Below are 18,823 nucleotides of genomic sequence, written 5' to 3'. Positions count from 1 at the left end.
TAATGAGCAATCTTATTCCAAAGGGACCACTTTCAGGGCTTTAGAGTCTGACCCTGAAAACCATTACTCGTGCTAGCAGTCACATTGAAGTCAGACTACCCACATGTGTAAGGACTATCACGGGGAGTCTATACATAGTAAAGGGGCTCCTGTACTGTGGCAGGTCAGGCTGTTATAACTTATCCTGAGGACTGGCCAGGACCTAGAGGGCCTTGGGATTTGGAGATCACAAAAATGGTTTGAAGCTGACTTAGCACTCCTTTAGGCATAACAATAACCAATGGGTGGAACCTGATGCCAGACAAATTCAAATTAGAGTAAGGCAACATTTTTAACATTGAGGGTGATTAACCATTGGAACAAACTATCGGGGAAAGTGATGGATTCTCCATCTTTTGATGCCTTCCGATCAAGGCTGGATGCCTTTCTTAAAGATATGTTTTAGCCAAACTCAAGTAATTGGGCTCAATACAGGAGTAAATGGATTAAATTTCATGGCCTGTGTTATACATGAGGTCAGACTAGATGATCTAATGGTTCTTTCTGGCCTTACATTGACTGAATCTTTACCAGTCCTGTGTCGAAAACAGCTTGACTAGACCACAGAAGCTAATTCAGGATAATGGAACAGTTAGAAAATATGTCTAAGACCAGTAACATGCACATGTTCCTGTGGGTTCTGAGTAGGAGAAACTATATTGCAAGGTCTTTCTCTCTTGCCTTGACAAATGCAGTCAGACCTGCTCAAATCCATTCAGAACGTTGTTGCAAAGATCATTTTCCTCGCCCATCACACTGACCCCGTCACCGCTCTCTTTGATTTCCCTCTACTGGCTCCCCCTTCTCTATGGCATCAAACATAAGCTGCTTGTATTATGCTCAAGGCCCTTCGCCTTCAGTACCTGCCTTACCTATCATCTCTCATTTGCTATCACTTTGCTGATTCCCACCTCTGATAGGCCCATGATGTTAGCCTCCACTGCCTACTTGTTAAACAAGCACCTTTGTGCTTTCTCCCATTCTGCCCCTCATGCTTGGGAGGAGCTCCTGTAAACATCTGCAAAGCTACCTCGTTATCCACCCTCAAAAATTGCCTTTGCCGTGATGCCTACAAAACTCTGAATAACAGTTAGGCTGCTGGTGTACTGAGATCTCTGCCTGTCATGCTGACTAATATCAACTGATTGTACTTCCCATCTATGTGTTGCTTCTTGTCTTGTTCTTACGTGGTAAACTCCTTGGTGTGGGGGCCATCTTTTTGTTCTGTGTTCGTACAGCGCCTAGGACAATAGGGCTCAACGGTAATGCAAGTACTAATGATGTAGGGATTTCATGATGGTCTGGGCAAGGATTTTATTGATCATTTTAGCAAAGCATAACAGAAGTTGCAAGTCATACATTTTAAAAAAATCACCTTTATTGAACACCCCATGGTACAAAATGAAAACCAGGGCAAAATTTGCAAAAATTCATTCTAGTGCCTCGTAATAGGCATGTCCATGCAAACTCTCACAAAGCTGTTGTTACTGTTCCCAATGTTTTTCTAACCCTGCCAGTGTGCCTTTCCTATTTTGAGTCACTGGATTGGGTCCCAGGAGTGGCCCCCTCTTTCATTTGTTTGATAACCTCTTGCATAACTTGGCATTCCGGTGAGTGCTGTTAAGATGGGACTGGAGCTCCTCTAGGGTGACCAGACAGCAAGTGTGAAAAATTGGGACGGTGGTGGGCGCTAATAGGAGCCCATATAAGAAAAAGATCCAAAAATCAGAAATGTCCCAATAAAATCGGGACATCTGGTCACCCTAATCTCCTCTCCCCAGTGGGCAAGGAAGTCCAGGACCTCAGCATGGGACCATGTGAAAGCAAGGTGCATGGCTGCTATGACTGGTGTGTGGTAGTGTGGTATATGACACCAGGTGTGTATACTTTCCACAAGCTGTAATTGCAAAGAGACACATCTGGCTGCATGACAGCATTTAAAGGAGGAGGTGATGTCTTATCAAGATGTCCCTGAAGCTGTAGCGGGCACACAGGTAAACAGACAGGCTGATCCAGCTGTAGGGCAGAGCAGCGTGGGATGGCAATGGGAGAACTGCCAGAGGTGGACCATTGTGAATTGAAATGGGAATTTGACCACACCTACTGTGTTCTGGAAAAACTCATCCTGCATGCCAGCAAACTCATTTCCAAGGAGGGTTCATTAAAGCAGGGAATGAGAAATAAAATCCTTTGTCTCTGAACACAAGGCAGTTTTCCCCCGAAACACTCAAATTAACTCAAAACAACATGCAAATGTAGTCAAGTCTTATGTAACTAGAGCAAAACATACATCTGATATGGAGCATATCACCCTCTAAATGAGACATAGCTGAAAGGCACATCCCTAGGAAATACCAAGGTAAGAATGCAGTTTCCCAGCTAGAGTGATTCGTCACTTCAGACAATGAGACACAACCATATGTGGAATAAATTTGTATTATGGAGGCTATGTGCCACATATGGCAGATAATCTGAATTTACTATGGCAACATTTTTTAAGAAGATAACAAGTTCTTTTTGTCTTCAGGCCTTTTACTAAAAGTCAGATCTAGATCTATCTGCACCTGGTCTGTGAGTGATCATACTATATTAACAGTTTGTTTACGTTTGGGGGTTACTGGTGTACTATGGACAGGGGGTGAATAACAGATCACCTCGTGTATGCACAAATTTTGATCTGACACTAATATATACAATCCAAAAGAAGGATTCCTAAAAGAGAAGGAAGGATGCTCTCGTGGCTATGGCACTGAAATGGGAATCAGGAGACCTGGGATTAATTCTTGGGTCTGCCACAGATTTCCTAGGTAATCTTGTGCAAATCACTTAATCTCTCTGTGGGAAAATATGTAAAGTGTGGGTAATAATGCTTCCTTTCTCTCTCACTTTTGTGTGCCTTGTCTGTTTAGATAGTCCCTGCCCTGAAAAGTAAGCAATCTCTCACTGTGTCTGTAGAGTGCTTACCACAATGGGTCCTTGGTCTCGGCTGGGGCCTCTAGATGCTACTGTAATACAAATAGAATAATAGAAATGGAGGGGTGAAAAAGACCAAGAGAGGTCCTGAAGTCCAGTTCTCTGTGCTGAGGCAGGACCAAGTAAACCTAGACCATCCCTGACAGGGGTTTGTGTAACATTTGCTTAAACCTCCAGTGATGGGGATTCCTCAGCCTCCTTTGGAAGCCTATTCCAGAGCTTAACGATTCTTGTAGTTAGTAAGATTTTTCTAAAATCAAACCTAATTCTCCCTTGCTGCAGATTAAGCTCATTATTACTTGTCCTGCCTTCAGTGGACATGGAGAACAACTGATCATCATCTTCTTTGTAACTGCCTTTAACATATTTGAAGATGGTTATCAGGTCCTGCCTCAGTTGTCTTTTCTCAAGACTAAACTGTCCATTTTTTTAACCGTTCCTGCTAGGTCAAGTTTTCTAAATCTTGTATTGTTTTTGTTGCTCTCCTCTGGATTGTCTCTAATTTGTCTGCATCTTTCTTAATATGTGGCACCCAGAATTGGACACAGTATGATAGGCACTGACTCCAGGGGTGCTCCAGAAAAATATGTCTAAGACCACATATGTCTAACATAATAATAACATAATCTAAAATATGTCAAACATGCACATGTTCCTTGTGGGTTCTGAGTGGGAGAAACTGTCTTGTTTGACTAATTTTTAAACTTCTACTGGTGATTTCAATCCACTCCTACAAACAGCTAAACTGTTTCATATTCTAATAAGGGCATGAAATCTGTGCTGTCAGAGAAGCCCATCATGAGCAGAATTCTTGCTTTGTTTCCACAGTCTATGGCTCATAGAATATTTCCTTTTTTTAAAAAAGGTCCATATGATTCCTGATGTATCAAAGAATATATAGATCTGAAGAAAAATGTGAATTTATATCTTTGGGTTTTAAGGCCTCCGTTTTGTTTCCTTGTAAACTTCATGTTAATAAAGATGGGATTTTTAAAAAATTATTATTTCAGTGAAGCTACAGCTTTTTACTTCCGCACCATTTGCTTCTAAAATGAACTTGGTACTGAAGGTTGAGGTATTTTGTTCTCTTATACATGAGTTTCACTGAGTTTGAACTCACTAGAAATACCAGCAATATTTACAATAAAAAAAATTCTAGTCAGAAAATATCCATCTGAATTTCTTTGTTTACCCTTAAAATTAATCCTTTAAATGGATTTTCTAAAAAGTTACCTAATCTTCTTGCTAGTAGTTTAGAATTCTAGAATTGTTACATTCCTTCTTCAGAAACTTCTGTTTGTTGATGATTCGATACCTTGACCACATCCTCTGCTCTTGCATTTGACTAAGACAAGAGTAGAAGATCAAAATTGACATTAAGCCCTGAAGCCCTCCTTGCTCCTGTGATCCATTTTTTTCTATTTCTAAATCTTTCTTCCTTTTTTGTTATAATTACAACTTTTTTCTTGTGTGTGGGGCTTGATCTCAATATTTATTATTGTATGATGCATCTTGAAATGATAAATAAAGGACCAAGGAAAGAAATCATAGAATCATAGGACTCGAAGGTACCTCAAAAGGTCATCTAGTCCAGTCCCCTGCACTCATGGCAGGACTAAGTATTATCTAGACCATCCCTGACAGGTGTTTGTCTAACCTGCTCTTAAATATCTCCAATGATGGAGATTCCACAACCTGCCCGGGCAATTTATTTCAATTTTTAACCACTCTGACAGAAGTTTTTCCTAATGTCGACCCTAAATGTCCTTTGCTGAAATTTAAGCCCATTGCTTCTTGTCCTGTCCTCAGAGGTTAAGAAAAATAATTTTTCTCCCTCCTCCTTGTAACAATCTTGATAAGTATCTGCATTAATGCACTGGTCAGATTTAGTCTACAGTGCACCTGACTAATCTCTCATGACCAAATACTGACCCTCTGTATTGCAGGAATAACCTGTTCTGTACTCCTACACATTTTCATTAATTATTATATATTTATTATGTCTTAGAGTAGCAGCCAGAAGTCCCAGTCAGGGGATTGGGAGTAGAGCTGGTGGGAATTTTTTGACAAAACAGTTTTTTGTCTGCAAGTACTGATCTATCAAAACCAAAATGTTCATTGGGATAAGTTTCTCAGGTCCAGGGTAGATTTTGCTCCTCAAAGTGAGAGAATCAAAATTTAGTCCCTGTTGCAATGAATATTCAAATTGTTTATTCTAAGTGAAACAACACTAACAGGAGCAACTAAGTAAAACCCACCCTAGAATAGCCAAGTGGTTCGGCCACTCGCTTGTGATATGGGAGTCCTGGGTTCAAGTCCCTGCTCCAAATCAGGCAGAGTAGGGGGTTTGAACCTGCGGCTTTCACAGCAGGATTGAGTGCCCTGACCACCAGGCTGGGGTGGGTCTTTCTGTTTCTCTTTCATTTTAAAAGGTCTCAGCCTTGTCCTGAAGCAAAAATGGGAAACAATTCAAAATGCTGAAAATTTTCATGAAATGGGATAGCTGTTTCCTGCCCAGCTGTACCTGGGAGTGGTTACAGGGAAGGAGATTTTTAGTTTGCTGACGACTTCATTTCAGAGTTGTCTGGGGCTACATGGCCTCTTTAAAGATCTCCATGGCTGAGTGTACCTCTGATGAGGTGGGCAGACTCTGCACAGGTACAATACTTCCCCTCAGTGCTCAATTTGTAATGAAAGAGGTTCCGGGGCTCAAACAATTTGTTTCTCTTCATAACTGATGCAGCAAGCCCAGAGGTGCCGAGGCTATGAACGCCCAAGCCTAGAGGTGCCAGTGGTCAGCCCTGGCACAAATTAAGCCCTGCTTCCCCTACTGTGCCCCAAAGGCTTTGGGGAAACAAGGCCACAGATTCTGCCCGTTGGGTAGCAGGTGGGGTCAGATTGTTATGCACCGTCCTCAAGAATCCTCATATGCTCTGTGGCAGGAGCCAAGTTGGGCCCCCTTTTCACTGTCTTCGTTGAAGACAATAGCACTGATTTCAACAGGACCAGGATCAGACCAGTGGTGCTGCTGCATCCCCTGGCTTGAAGTAGTAATAACAAACACCAAATACCTGGTTTCCATGGTTTCCATCATCAGCACCCCCACAATAAAAATTGTTCCAGCGCCCCTGGATCAGACTCTAAATCACATAAGCACAAGACATTTTTAACAATGTAACTGTTACTAGCAGTGACAGAACAATTTAAACCTTGAAATATCTGTTTCTTACCGGTCAGAAGTGTTGATATATTAAAGAATGGATGGAAGATTTATTGTACCAAAAAGAAACAATGGTACAGCAAACAGAAATTCAGGACAGAAAGATTATAATTATAATTAATAAGGTAGAATTACTGAAAGTGAAGTAACAGAAAAAGAGACACAACCAGGGCATAGTAGCTACTCAAAATAAAAAAGAGAAACAGCGAACGTATTCAGCAGCTAAACCTTTCAGCAAAACATACAATTTAAAATTCAACTTTTATTACTAATGTTTTATTTGATTCCAGCACATTGTAAACATTAATCTTTCATGTATTTAACCTATATAATAGTCGCTGTATGTTTTAACATGTCAAAAATGCTATTTTAAAAGATACTGGGTATCCTCTGCTGGTGTCTATTGTGGTGGCTTCACTGAACCAGTGAAGCTCTCTTGATTTATATCAGCGGAGGATACGGCCCATTGTTGTGAAATGTGATTTGTATAGGGCCAGATTCTGATATACCTTAGTCATTGATCTCCATGGAGCACCTCAATGATCAAGGTAGCTGTGAGCATGAGTAAGAGTACCAGAATCTGCCTCACAGTAAATAAAACACAACTGGGCATAAATACACACCTGAGTTTGCTCACAACACTTGCTCTTCAGCTTTGTATGTAACATCTAGCGAGGTGTGCTCTCATAAATAAATACGCACTCGTGTCTCATTTAGATCACAACAGGGTTTGAATTATTGAGTGATCATTTACAGCTATATTGTTCTGTTCAGCATAAGGCCAAAGATGGAGTGCTCTCTGTGTGCCTGGATGCAAAGTGATGAAACATAACTCTAGCTCTGGAGTATCATCTTGCAATTACACAATTGTATTACAAAGTATTATTTTTAGGGCCAGCCTGATGAGGCTGCCAGCTGTGCAGTGGGCATCCTCAAAGGGAGCCGAGTTTGGGATTTGACTATGCTGGCTTTCACGGCTGGGCTGGAAGGAGATTTGAGCGCTGTGGATATAGGAACCTCATGTTGCTCTCTAGACTTCCATGGCCTGTCTTATGGAGGAGGTCAGACTAGATGATCATAATGGTCTCTTCTGGCCTTAAAAGCTACCAAGAAGCCAGTAACACCAGTAAGGGGAGCTGGGGTAAGGCCCCCCCCCAGGTTTTTAGACTCTTAGACTTTTAAACTCGTTCTAAATTCCATAGGCTGTGGCATCAAGGGGGCCATCACTCAACTACTTTTAAGCAGTGGTCCTGTACTAAATCAGCGTGGCTACTGCTGGAGTGTCATTCCAGTTGTGTGGTTGCAATCTTCCTGGAATTTGACCCAGACACCCCTTGGTACAGACAGAAGGGTGGCCGAACCAAATTTCAGCCCATTCCATTGTGACCTGGCACCCAGGGTAGCAACGCCACTCAAATTTGGCCCAACCTTGCCTCTGTTCAGATGGAAGGATGGCTGTGCCAAATGGTATTATAACCTGGGGCACGTGGAGTCTGTTCTTGTATGGTGGAGAGTGCAGGGGAGTCTGCCGAGAAGGTGACTTCTGGTGGCACTTTCTGATGGACTGTGTGGGTAAGAGAGAGGGAAGACTTCCTGGCCAGGGGAGACCCAGGATCTATGTGGGAGGAAGGAGTGGGGAATGAACAGGGACCAGACTGGAGTCCCTGCTGGGGGAAGGTGGGAGCTGGAAGTTGCCCCCTCCCCCAAAGAAATATCTAAATTGGTGCCGCTGGAGGGATCAGAGAAGGACTTCAGAAGAAATTAAATCCAGCCTACCTCTCTGCAAAGAGAGTGTCCATAGCCATTAACAAGTGGGTTAGGGTGGAGAGTTTCAGAGCTTTGAGTTTTGGGGAGCATGCCCTTCAACCCTTAGGAAAGGAATGTAATTAAAAAATTCATATAGCTGTTATGTAAATTTAGTGTTGAGGTTAATAGATTTCCAAGCAAGGAGTTAAGTTGCATTGATTTTACTGCTTGGGATTCTCTTGAGATCATTCGTTTTCTCTGTCTCATTTTCTAATACTTAATTGAAGTGTAAATACATATATTTCAAAACATGTACCACTCCAGTTTGGGATTAAAGGATACTTCCAATGAAGTCTTACTGACATTAATCCCTTGGGATGTGTTTTGGGTTAGTGCCATTAATTTCCTTTCTCCCTGACGTGTCTGACTTAGATGTTATGATTTTGTTTATAAGCATGCATTTTGGGGAGAGAAAAAACAGAGCAATATCAATTCTGAGCTCTTCTGTGGTTTAATTCCATATTAACAAGTCCAGTGAGCACAAACAATATTTCTCCGTCTGACCCCCAAGGATTACTTTATTCCTTGCAGTGCTTGTTTCATTCTTTAGCTTATTTTCACCGATAAGAGATGCCCCCAGTTGAAAATGAATTACAAATGTAGAAATGTATATGAAGAAAATGATGGCTGCATCACTTCTGTGTCTGAACTCTGCATTCAGTTACTGGCTTCTCTGCTCCCCAGGCTGCCAAGGTCTGGAAACACTGCTAGTTTGTTCAGTCCCAGAGAGAGGCAGGTGGAATTGTTTTTCACATTGCTCAATCGTGACTGATTAAGGAATATTGATGGGAGCTAAGGGAGTCCTGTTTATTTCTTCTTGAGTAGAAGTAGGGTGGACTCAAGGGTAGATTGGGGGGATCTTTGTCTGAGTCCCATTTAGGAACCTGTGGAATGTGAATAGCTGCAGAATGGCATTGGAATATGTGACTGAACGACAGACAGAAGTGTTTCATGATAAGTCTGGAAGCTGAGGAGCAATATCTGCCTCATGGGATAGCTGTTTGCTGAGTTTTGCACAACCTCTGTGAGAGCAAGAGAGAGCGCCTCATTGATGAGGCCAGAGGTAGACAGGCTTTCTGGACACTGCCAACCGCTAGAGGGACACAGGGTCAGGGATACATTGTGCTCCTAGATTGACGTCAGAGTGTCAATGTGAAAAATGCATAAAACTTTGTGTAGGGTTTACATGATGCTTTGGGTAATTATTTTATGTTAATCTGTGTGGCAATTATGTTGTATCAAAGTCTTGCTGATTCTTTCTTCATAACATCTCCAAGAAACAGTTTTTCTTATCAATCCACCCAGCTAAAACTTTAATTTAAGATGTTATCATCTCACATCTTCATGACTGCAACGTCCATCTCTCAGGCCTTGACAAATGCAGTCAGACCCTATTCAGATCCATTCAGAATGTTGCTGCAAAGATCATTTTCCTCGACCATCTCACTGACCCTGTCACCCCCCTCTTTGATTTCTCTCCACTGGCTCCCCCCACCCCCGTTGCTATGGCACCAAACATAAGATGCTTGTCTTATGCTGAAGGCCCTTCACCTTCAGTACCAGCCCTGCCTATCATCTCTCATTTGCTATCATGTTGCTGATTCCCAGCTCTGATAGGCCCCTAATGCTAGCCTCTACTGCCCACTTGTAAAACAAGTACCTTTGTGCTTTCTCCCATTCTTCCCCTCATGCTTGGGAGGAACTCCTGTAAACATCTGCAAAGCTATCTCATTATTCACCTTCAATAATTGCCTTTGCCATTATGCCTAAAAAGCTCTGAACAACAGTTAGGCTGCAGGTGTGCTGCGATCTCTGCCTATCATGCTGACTAATATCAACTGATTGTACTTCCCTTCGGTCTGTATCTATGTGTTGTTTCTTGTCTTGTACTTAGATTGTAAACTCCTTGGTGCGGGGGCCATCTTTTTATTCTGTGTTTGTACAGCACCTAGCACAATGGGGCTCAACGGTAATGCAAATACTAGTGATGCTGTATGTAGGGATTTCATGGTGGTCTGGGCAAGGATTTTATGAATTGATTTAACAAAGAATAACAGAAGTTGCAAGTCATGCATTTAAAAAAAATCACCTTTATTGAACACCCCATGATGCAAAATGAAAACCAGGGCAAAATTTGCAAAAATTCATTCCAGTGCCTTATAATAGGCATAGTTCATGCAAGCTCTCACAGAGCTCTTGTTACTGTCCCCGAAATCTTTCTAACCCTGCCAGTGTGCCTTTCCTATTTTGAGTCACTGGATCGGGTCCCAGGAATGGCCCCTTCTTTCATTTGCTTGATAACCTCTTGTGTAACTTGGCATTCTGGTGAGTGCTGTTAAGACGGGACTGGATCTCCTCTCCCCAGTGGGCAAGGAAGTCCAGGACCTCAGCATGAGACCATGTGAAAGCGTGGGGCATGGCTGCTATGACTGGTGAGGTATGTGGCACCAGGTGTGTGTACTTTCCACAAGCTGGAATTGCAAAGAGACACATCTGGCTGCATGACAGCATTTAAAGGAGGAGGTGATGTCTTATCAAGATGTCCCTGAAGCTGTAGCGGGCACACAGGTAAACAGACAGGCTGATCCAGCTGTAGGGCAGAGCAGCGTGGGATGGCAATGGGAGAACTGCCAGAGGTGGACCATTGTGAACTGAAATGGGAATTTGATCACACCAACTGTGTTCTGGAAAAACTCATCCTGCATGCCAGCAAACTCATTTCCAAGGAGGGTTCATTAAAGCAGGGAATGAGAAATAAAATCCTCTGTCTCTGAACACAAGGCAGTTTTCCCCCGAAACACTCAAATTAACTCAAAACAACATGCAAATGTAGTCAAGTCTTACGTAACTGGAGCAAAACATACATCTGATATGGAGCATATCACCCTCTAAATGAGACATAGCTGAAGGGCACATCCCTAGGAAATACCAAGGTAAGAATGCAGTTTCCCAGCTAGAGTGATTCGTCACTTCCATGAGACACAACCATATGTGGAATAAATTTGTATTATGGAGGCTACGTGCCACACATGGCAGATAATCTGAATTTACTATGGCAACATTTTTTAAGAAGGTAACAAGTTCTTTTTGTCTTCAGGCCTTTTACTAACAGTCAGATCTAGATCTATCTGCACTCGGTCTGTGAGTGATCATACTATATTAACAGTTTGTTTACATTTGAGGGTTACTGGTGTACTATGGACAGGGGGTGAATAACAGATCACCTCGTGTATGCACAAATTTTGATCTGACACTAATATATACAATCCAAAAGAAGGATTCCTAAAAGAGAAGGAAGGATGCTCTCGTGGCTATGGCACTGAAATGGGAGACCTGGGATTAATTCTTGGGTCTGCCACAGATTTCCTAGGTAATCTTGTGCAAATCACTTAATCTCTCTGTGGGAAAATATGTAAAGTGTGGGTAATAATGTTTCCTTTCTCTCACACTTTTGTGTGCCTTGTCTGTTTAGATAGTCCCTGCCCTGAAAAGTATGCAATCTCTCACTAAAAGAAAAGGAGTACTTCTGGCACCTTAGAGACTAACCAATTTATTTGAGCCTAAGCTTTCGTGAGCTACAGCTCACTTCATCGGATGCATGTAGATCACGAAAGCTTACACTCAAATAAATTGGTTAGTCTCTAAGGTGCCGCAAGTACTCCTTTTCTTTTTGCGAATACAGACTAACACGGCTGTTACTCTGAAACCAATCTCTCACTGTGTCTGTAGAGTGCTTACCACAATGGGTCCTTGGTCTTGATTGGGGGCCTCTAGATGCTGCTGTAATACAAATAGAATAATAGAAATGGAGGGGTGAAAAAGACCAAGAGAGGTCCTGAAGTCCAGCTCCCTGTGCTGAGGCAAGGCCAAGTAACCCTAGACCATCCCTAACAGGGGTTTGTGTAACATTTGCTAAAACCTCCAGTGATGGGCATTCCTCAGCCTCCTTTGGAAACCTATTCCAGAGATTAACCATCCTTCCAGTTAGTAAGATTTTCCTAAAATCAAACCTAATTCTCCCTTGCTGCAGATTAAGCTCATTATTACTTGTCCTGCCTTCAATGGACATGGAGAACAACTGATCATCATCTTCTTTGTAACTGCCTTTAACATATTTGAAGATGGTTATACTGTCCTGCCTCAGTTGTCTTTTCTCAAGACTAAACTGCCCATTTTTTTAACCGTTCCTGCTAGGTCAGGTTTTCTTAATCTTGCATAGTTTTTTTTTCTCTCATCTGGATTCATAGAATCATAAAATATTAGATGTGGAAGAGACCTCAGGAAGTCATCAAGTCCAACCCCTGTGCAAAGCAGGATCAACCCCAACTAAATCATCCCAGCCAGGGCTTTGTCAAGCCTGACCTTAAAAACTTCTAAGGATGGAGATTCCACCATCTCCCTAGGTAACGTACTCCAGTGCTTCACCACCCTCCTAGTGAAATAGTGTTTCCTAATATCCAGCCTAGACCTCCCCCACTGCAACTTGAGACCATTACTCCTTGTTCTGTCATCTGCCATCACTGAGAACAGCAGAGCTCCATCCTCTTTGGAACCCCTCTTCAAGTAGTTGAAGGCTGCTATCAAATCCCCCTGACTCTTCTCTTCTGCAGAATAATCAAGCCCAGTTCCCTCAGCCTCTCCTCATAAGTCATGTGCCCCAGCTCCCTCATCATTTTTGTTGCCCTCTGCTGGACTCTCTCCAATTTGTCCACATCCTTTCTGTAGTGTGGGGCCCAAAACTGGACATAATACTCCAGATGTGGGCTCACTAGTGCCAAATAGAAGGGAATAGTCGCTTCCCTGATCTGCTGGCAAGGCTCCTACTAATGCAGCCCAATATGCCGTTAGCCTTCTTGGCAACAAGGGCACGCTGCTGACTCATATCCAGCTTCTCACCCACTGTAATCCCCAAGTCCTTTTCTACAGAACTGCCACTTAGCCAGTCGGTCCCCAGCCTGTAGCAGTGCATGGGATTCTTCCATCCTAAGTGCAGGACTCTGCACTTATCCTTGTTGAACCTTATCAGATTTCTTTTGGCCCAATCCTCCAACTTGCCTAGGTCACTCTGGACTTTATACCTACCCTCCAGCGTATCTACCTTTCCCCCGCAGCTTAGTGCCATCTACGAACTTGTTGAGGGTGCAATCTATCCCATCGTCCAGATCATTAATAAAGATGTCATTAATAAAGATGTTCATCCAATCCATACTTTTTTTAACTTGCTGTGAAGAATACTGTGGGATACCATATGAAAAGCTTTGCTAAAGTCAAGATATATCACATCTACCACTTTCCCCATATCCACAGAGCCAGTTACCTCTCTTTGTCTGTATTTTTCTTAGAGTGTGGCACCCAGAACTGGACACAGTATGATAGGCATCAACTCCATGGATGCTCCACGGCTGGAGCACCCACCGCAAAAATTAGCGGGTGCTTAGCACCTTCTGGCAGCCAAGCTCCCCTCCTCCCCCCAGCTTCTCACGCCTGCTAGCGGCCCCACCGATCAACTCCTTCCACTCCCCCCGAGTATCTCCTACCTGCCACGGACAGGGCATGCTCGTGGGAGGGGGAGGGAAGAGGCAGGATGGAGGTGGGAGCCTGGGGGAAGGGGTGGACTGAGGGCAGGCCTGGGGTGGAGGGGGAGGAGTCGAGCATCCCCTGGGTAGAGAGGAAGTCAGTGTCTATGCACAGTACTTCAGCTGAGGCCTCATCTGTGCCAAGCAGACTGAGGCAATTTATGTCCCATCTTACATACGTTCCTGTTAATAAACCCCAGAATGATAGTAGCCTTATTCGCAGCTGCATCACATTGTTGAGATCTTTTTCAGTAGTGCTCCCACTTAGACAGTGATTTTGTAGTTGTGCATTTGATTTTTCCTTCCTCGGGGTAGTACTTTGCACTTGTCTTTATTGAATTGCATCTTGTTGATTTTAGACCAATTCTCTAATTTGTCAAGGTCCTTTTGAATTCTAATCCTGTCCTCCAAAGTGCTAGTGACCCCTCCCATCTTGGTGTCATCCACAAACTTTATGAGCATACCCTCCATTATCCAAGTCATTAGTGAAAATACTGAATGGCGCCAGACCTCACTAGATAGGCCCTCCGTGTTTTACAGTGAACCATTGATGATAACCCTTTGAGTATGGTCTTTCAACCCGTTGTGCACCCACCCTTATAGAAATTTCATCTAGATTGCATTTCATTAGTCTGCTTATAAAAATGTCATACGGGACTGTGTCAAAATCCTTACTAAAATCATGGTATATCACATCTACTGCTCCCCGCATCCACGAGGCCAGTAACCCTGTCAAAGAAGGAAATTAGATTGGTTTGGTATGATCTGTTCTTGACATGAAGAAGGAAGGAGAAGAGAAAAGAGGAGTAAAAGCAGTGAAAAAATGGTTAAAAACAAGGAGATAATTCTGAAGAATGGGGATCATATAAATACAGTGATCAACAGACTCCCGTGTCACCTCCTTACAGATATTTTATGTTTTCTTTCTTTGTTATTTAGGTCCAATAAACAATATGCTTCTGACGTATGGAACAGAAAAGGAACTGGAGGAGAAGCACACCTATGAATATGTGGATGAAAACGTAATTGAAAACATAAGGAAAAAATTCCAAGAAAGCACAGTTCATCATAAAACGTATCCCCTGAAGAAGAAGAGGGAAGGTGGGTGTGTCATTCGATCACTTACGAATGTTAACAAATGCGTGCCACTGTTTTCAGATCTAATGGCAGTCTTCACTCTTCATGAATTTGGGAATTGTCTGTGAAAGTGTCCAAGTCTCTACAGTAGCCTTTTCTGAGGAACAGGGGCAGAGCAGGGGAGACACCAATAGTACAATTCATGACTCACTGTCATTGTTGAGAATGACACCTTGTTAAATAGACACTGAGTCATTCGAGCTGAGTGAAATTTTTTGCACAATAGTTTATTCACCAAAAAATGCAGTTTCATTCGACCAAAAAGTATTTGCAAATTTGACACAGATGCGCTGAATAGTTTTGGACAAAAAATATTTGTCCAGTGGTGGTGCTGCTGCCCCGCCTCCTTTAGAAGAGGATGCCCTGGGATGTAGGGCAGTCTGGAGGTGGGTGTCTGCACTGCAACAAGGGATGTAATTTGCAGCTTGTGTAGATGTACCCACACTAGCTTTTAATTTAGGAAGCTTGCTAAAAATAATAGCAAGTATGTGGCAGCCATGAGCTAGCAATGCACGTATATACCGGGGGAGGGGGAACAGGGGCAGGCGGCCTTGTCCAGCCTGCACTGAAGCCTATGCTGCCACATCCTCGCTGATCTTTATAGCAAGCTAGTTAGGGTTCAGCTATGTCTGCACAAGCTACAAATTGCAGCCCTGCCTCAGTGCAGATGTGGCCATAACCCTCTCCAGTTGAAACTGTACCACTTTGTATAAACTATTTGAATAGTCATTGGCTCAGAGGAAGAGCCAGTGACCCTAGCGCTTGGTAGTCAGAGCACTCAGCTGGGATGTGAGAGATCCAAGTTTAAGTCCCTGTGCTAATAACTGTTTAATCACTTCTACAAAGTGGAACAGCTTCAATGGAGAGATTGAGAGCCTGCCCCAGAACGTCCCCTAGCCCAGCGGTCAGGGCACTCTCCTGTGGTATAGGAGATCCAAGTTCAAATCCCTTCTGCATATCAGGCAGAGCGGGGAATTGAACCCAGGTCTTCCCCCAGCCCAGGTGACTGTCCTAATCACTAAAGGTATATCTACACAGCAGCTGGGAGGTATGTGATTCCAAGCTAGGGTAGCCCAACACATGCTAGCTCTGCTCAAGTTAGTGCACTAAAAATAGCAGTGTAGCTGTGGTGCCGGCTTAGGCTAGCCACCTGAGTGTGATTCTGCCCAACCCCCCGGTACATACTTGGACAGCTAGCCTGAGCAGCCACCATGGCCATGCTGCTATTTTTAGCACCCTACGTGGAGCAGAGCTAGCATGTGTCTGTCAACCCACCCTGGGAATCACATCTCCCAGCTGCTGAGTAGACATACGCTAAAGGACTAATGGTTATAAGGGAACTAGCTCTTCCTCCATCAGCTGTTTTGTCACTCTAGCCCTTCATATGCTTTGCTTTCTATTTTAAAAATGCCCAAAGACAAAAAGTTTCATTCAGCCTAAAATGAAATTTTTGTCAACTCACAAATTTGCTGAAATTTTCCAGCATTTTTGTTCCATTTTTCAGAACTGCCAGTGAAGCAAAAACCCAGTTCTTCACTCTGCTCTAAGTGTAATACATAACTAAGCTTTTTAAAAAGAGGTAAACTTTTAGGCCCTGATTTTAATTTACACTAAGGCTACTTTCTGCTGCTCTGGCTGTGGGAAGGAGACTTAAAGCAGGAGTAAACAAGAATCAGGTTCTTACTGCTTAATAACCCCAAATTGTCAGTTCCAACTTAGCACAAATTGCATTTATATTGGTAAGTAGGGGTGGAGCTGGTGGAAGAGGTGACTGAGCTCCTCAGCTTTCCCATGCTCTAACAACAACTCCTGATTTTCCCCTCTCTAGGTTCCCTCTTAATCTCTCTTCCTGCCAAATCCTCCTCTTAACTCAGTGCAGGATCCAAAGACTAATTTTCAGTGAGGATCCTAGGTAGTGAAATTTCTCCCATGCCTGGGGAGGTGAACAGGATGCCCTAGTAGTCTACTCCTCCCTATAGCTGACGTTTGTGTGTTGCAGCTTGTATCAATTCCCTTGTCTCAAGAGTGGTTTCCAGTCCTTTGCAGGCAGCACATGTGGTGCAGCTGTGGATCCTCGTCTTCCCCTCCTCACGCTTGTGGCCAGTGTTCACAGAAGCAAATCCTCTTCTTCCTGTATGCAGGCATTGTGGGATCTGTAGCAACAGATCATGTTCTCTTCCATCTCCAAACCTCATTGCAGCAATGCCTCGAGGAGGACCAGCAGTGGGGGTTCTGCAGCCTGGCTTCTCTTCCCTCTCATTAACTGAGATGAGGCATTTCTAATTCAGATGGGGGCAGCTGATTTAAATTCATGCTGCTTCCCCTCTCCCCTGTGCCTATGCTGAGAAAGAAATTTTCATGGAGCATGAGAGAAGGAGAGCCAGGAAGCAGCAAGAGCATAGAGATTGGAGTCCGCTGCATGCCCAGCAACCACAGCAGATCACACCCAGAAGGGTGGGGAAAAAACAAGCAGCTGGCATAGAAGGAAGGGGGAGAGACTGAGGACAACATTGTAGTCCAGATCTACACTAGCCAGGGAATTAGTGCCCAGCTAGCCCAAACAGGGTCAGTAATGATTCTGGCTAATGTGGCTGCACTGTCATGTAGACAGGGCCTAACTGGACACTGTAAACAGGGCTTACACTGGAAAAGAAAATTTTTCCATTTGACTTTTTACCCACAGGTAACCAGGCAGAATGCAGCTTCAAGAGACAAACATCTGCCTGAGGGCTCAGCCTCTAATTATGCCAGCCTCTAATTATTACTGTTGAGGCATCAGATCCTTCAAACCTTTATTCACCTGCCCTTTAAACTCCCTGTTAACAGAGAAAAGGCTGCACTTTATTACTCCTCTTGTTTTAAGGCTTTAGCAAAATATGCAAGAAAAGACCTTTGCTGTCTCTAGGGATATTGCTATCAGAGTCTTGGATTATGAAACAGTCCCACAAATTATTTTATTCAGTGATTGAAGGAGCTGCCACCCGCTCTAAGATCATTAGATAACCAAAGGACATGTTGATTTTCATCCAATCTTTTGGTCTCCTTCTGACATTCAGAAATCCTCCATTAAGGTTTATATTAAACATTTCTGCCAAGGTTCTCTGTGTGCACATTTGTGTGTGCATTGGGAAATGTGGATTTGATTTGTGCATGTCAATCCAAGCTTTGGTGAGTTTAAAAACAAACCTGGAAGACTTCTGGTGAGCCAGCAGGGACAGCATAAGAGGCTGCTTTTGAAAAAGTCTCATAAAGTCAGGTCAATGGGCCATTCAAAACATAGATGAATTTGCTGCTTTGGCCTGATTGAGAACATCTCTTATAAGCTTTTTAAGGGGAAAAGATTTACAAGAATCAATGGTCTGCTGCATCTCTGCCAAAGGTTTAATTATCTGTCATATTGGTTACACCACAGGACTGCTTCCCATTAATTTATACCATTCATTTAATTCTTCCTTTCTATTATTTAAACATGTACAGACAGTCAAACTCAAATTCATTGGTGCAAATTATGTTATAACAGAATTGTTAGAAAATATTTTAAGATATTAAAAATAAAAGCAAACCCCAATAATTTAACCCTTGTCTGAGCTTCAACCCTCAAAGAACGGATTTTAAATCAGTGTTTATAATCAGTTATTTAGTCGAGTACAGAGACTCCAACCAAGATTAAAGCTCCATTGTACCAGGCACTATACCAACACATAGTAAAAACCGCTCCTTGTCCCAAAGAGCTTACAATCCAAACAGACACGATAAAGAGTGAGAGGGGAAATGGAGGCAAAGATACTTACCCAAGGTCACTGGCAGATCTGGGAACAGAACCCAGGTCTTGTCACTCCCAGGCTACTGCACTGTCTACTAGACCACACTGCCTTTCTATCTTTTGTACTAATTTCAATAGACTTTCTCTGGGCTTTCATATCCTTTTGTTCTTACACAAAGTGAAGTTAACTATTTATTTTGTTGCTTCACTGAACCTGGACCAAATGATAAAGGTCAAAATTTTCAGACTCAGGTACCTTAAACTCAGGCATCTAAATCCATATTTAGGCATTCAGAACTCCTGCTTAAG

The 18,823-nt window shown here is 43.0% G+C and overlaps 1 protein-coding gene across 1 annotated transcript in view; it reads left to right on the top strand.

Moving 5' to 3' along the window:
- Positions 1-18,823, top strand: part of THEMIS (thymocyte selection associated) — a 112,159-nt gene that overhangs the window by 90,553 nt on the left and 2,783 nt on the right. Inside the window, exon 6 of the mRNA XM_073335191.1 lies at positions 14,554-14,715. Within this exon, the coding sequence (XP_073191292.1) occupies positions 14,554-14,715 (162 nt within the window). The remainder of the gene's footprint in view (positions 1-14,553; positions 14,716-18,823) is intronic.

The sequence above is a fragment of the Lepidochelys kempii genome, chromosome 3 (assembly GCF_965140285.1).
Source record: "Lepidochelys kempii isolate rLepKem1 chromosome 3, rLepKem1.hap1, whole genome shotgun sequence".
NCBI classification, from domain to species: domain Eukaryota; kingdom Metazoa; phylum Chordata; order Testudines; family Cheloniidae; genus Lepidochelys; species Lepidochelys kempii.
The sequence above is the reverse complement of the archived record's forward strand: the minus strand, read 5'-3'. Positions and strand labels throughout refer to the sequence as shown.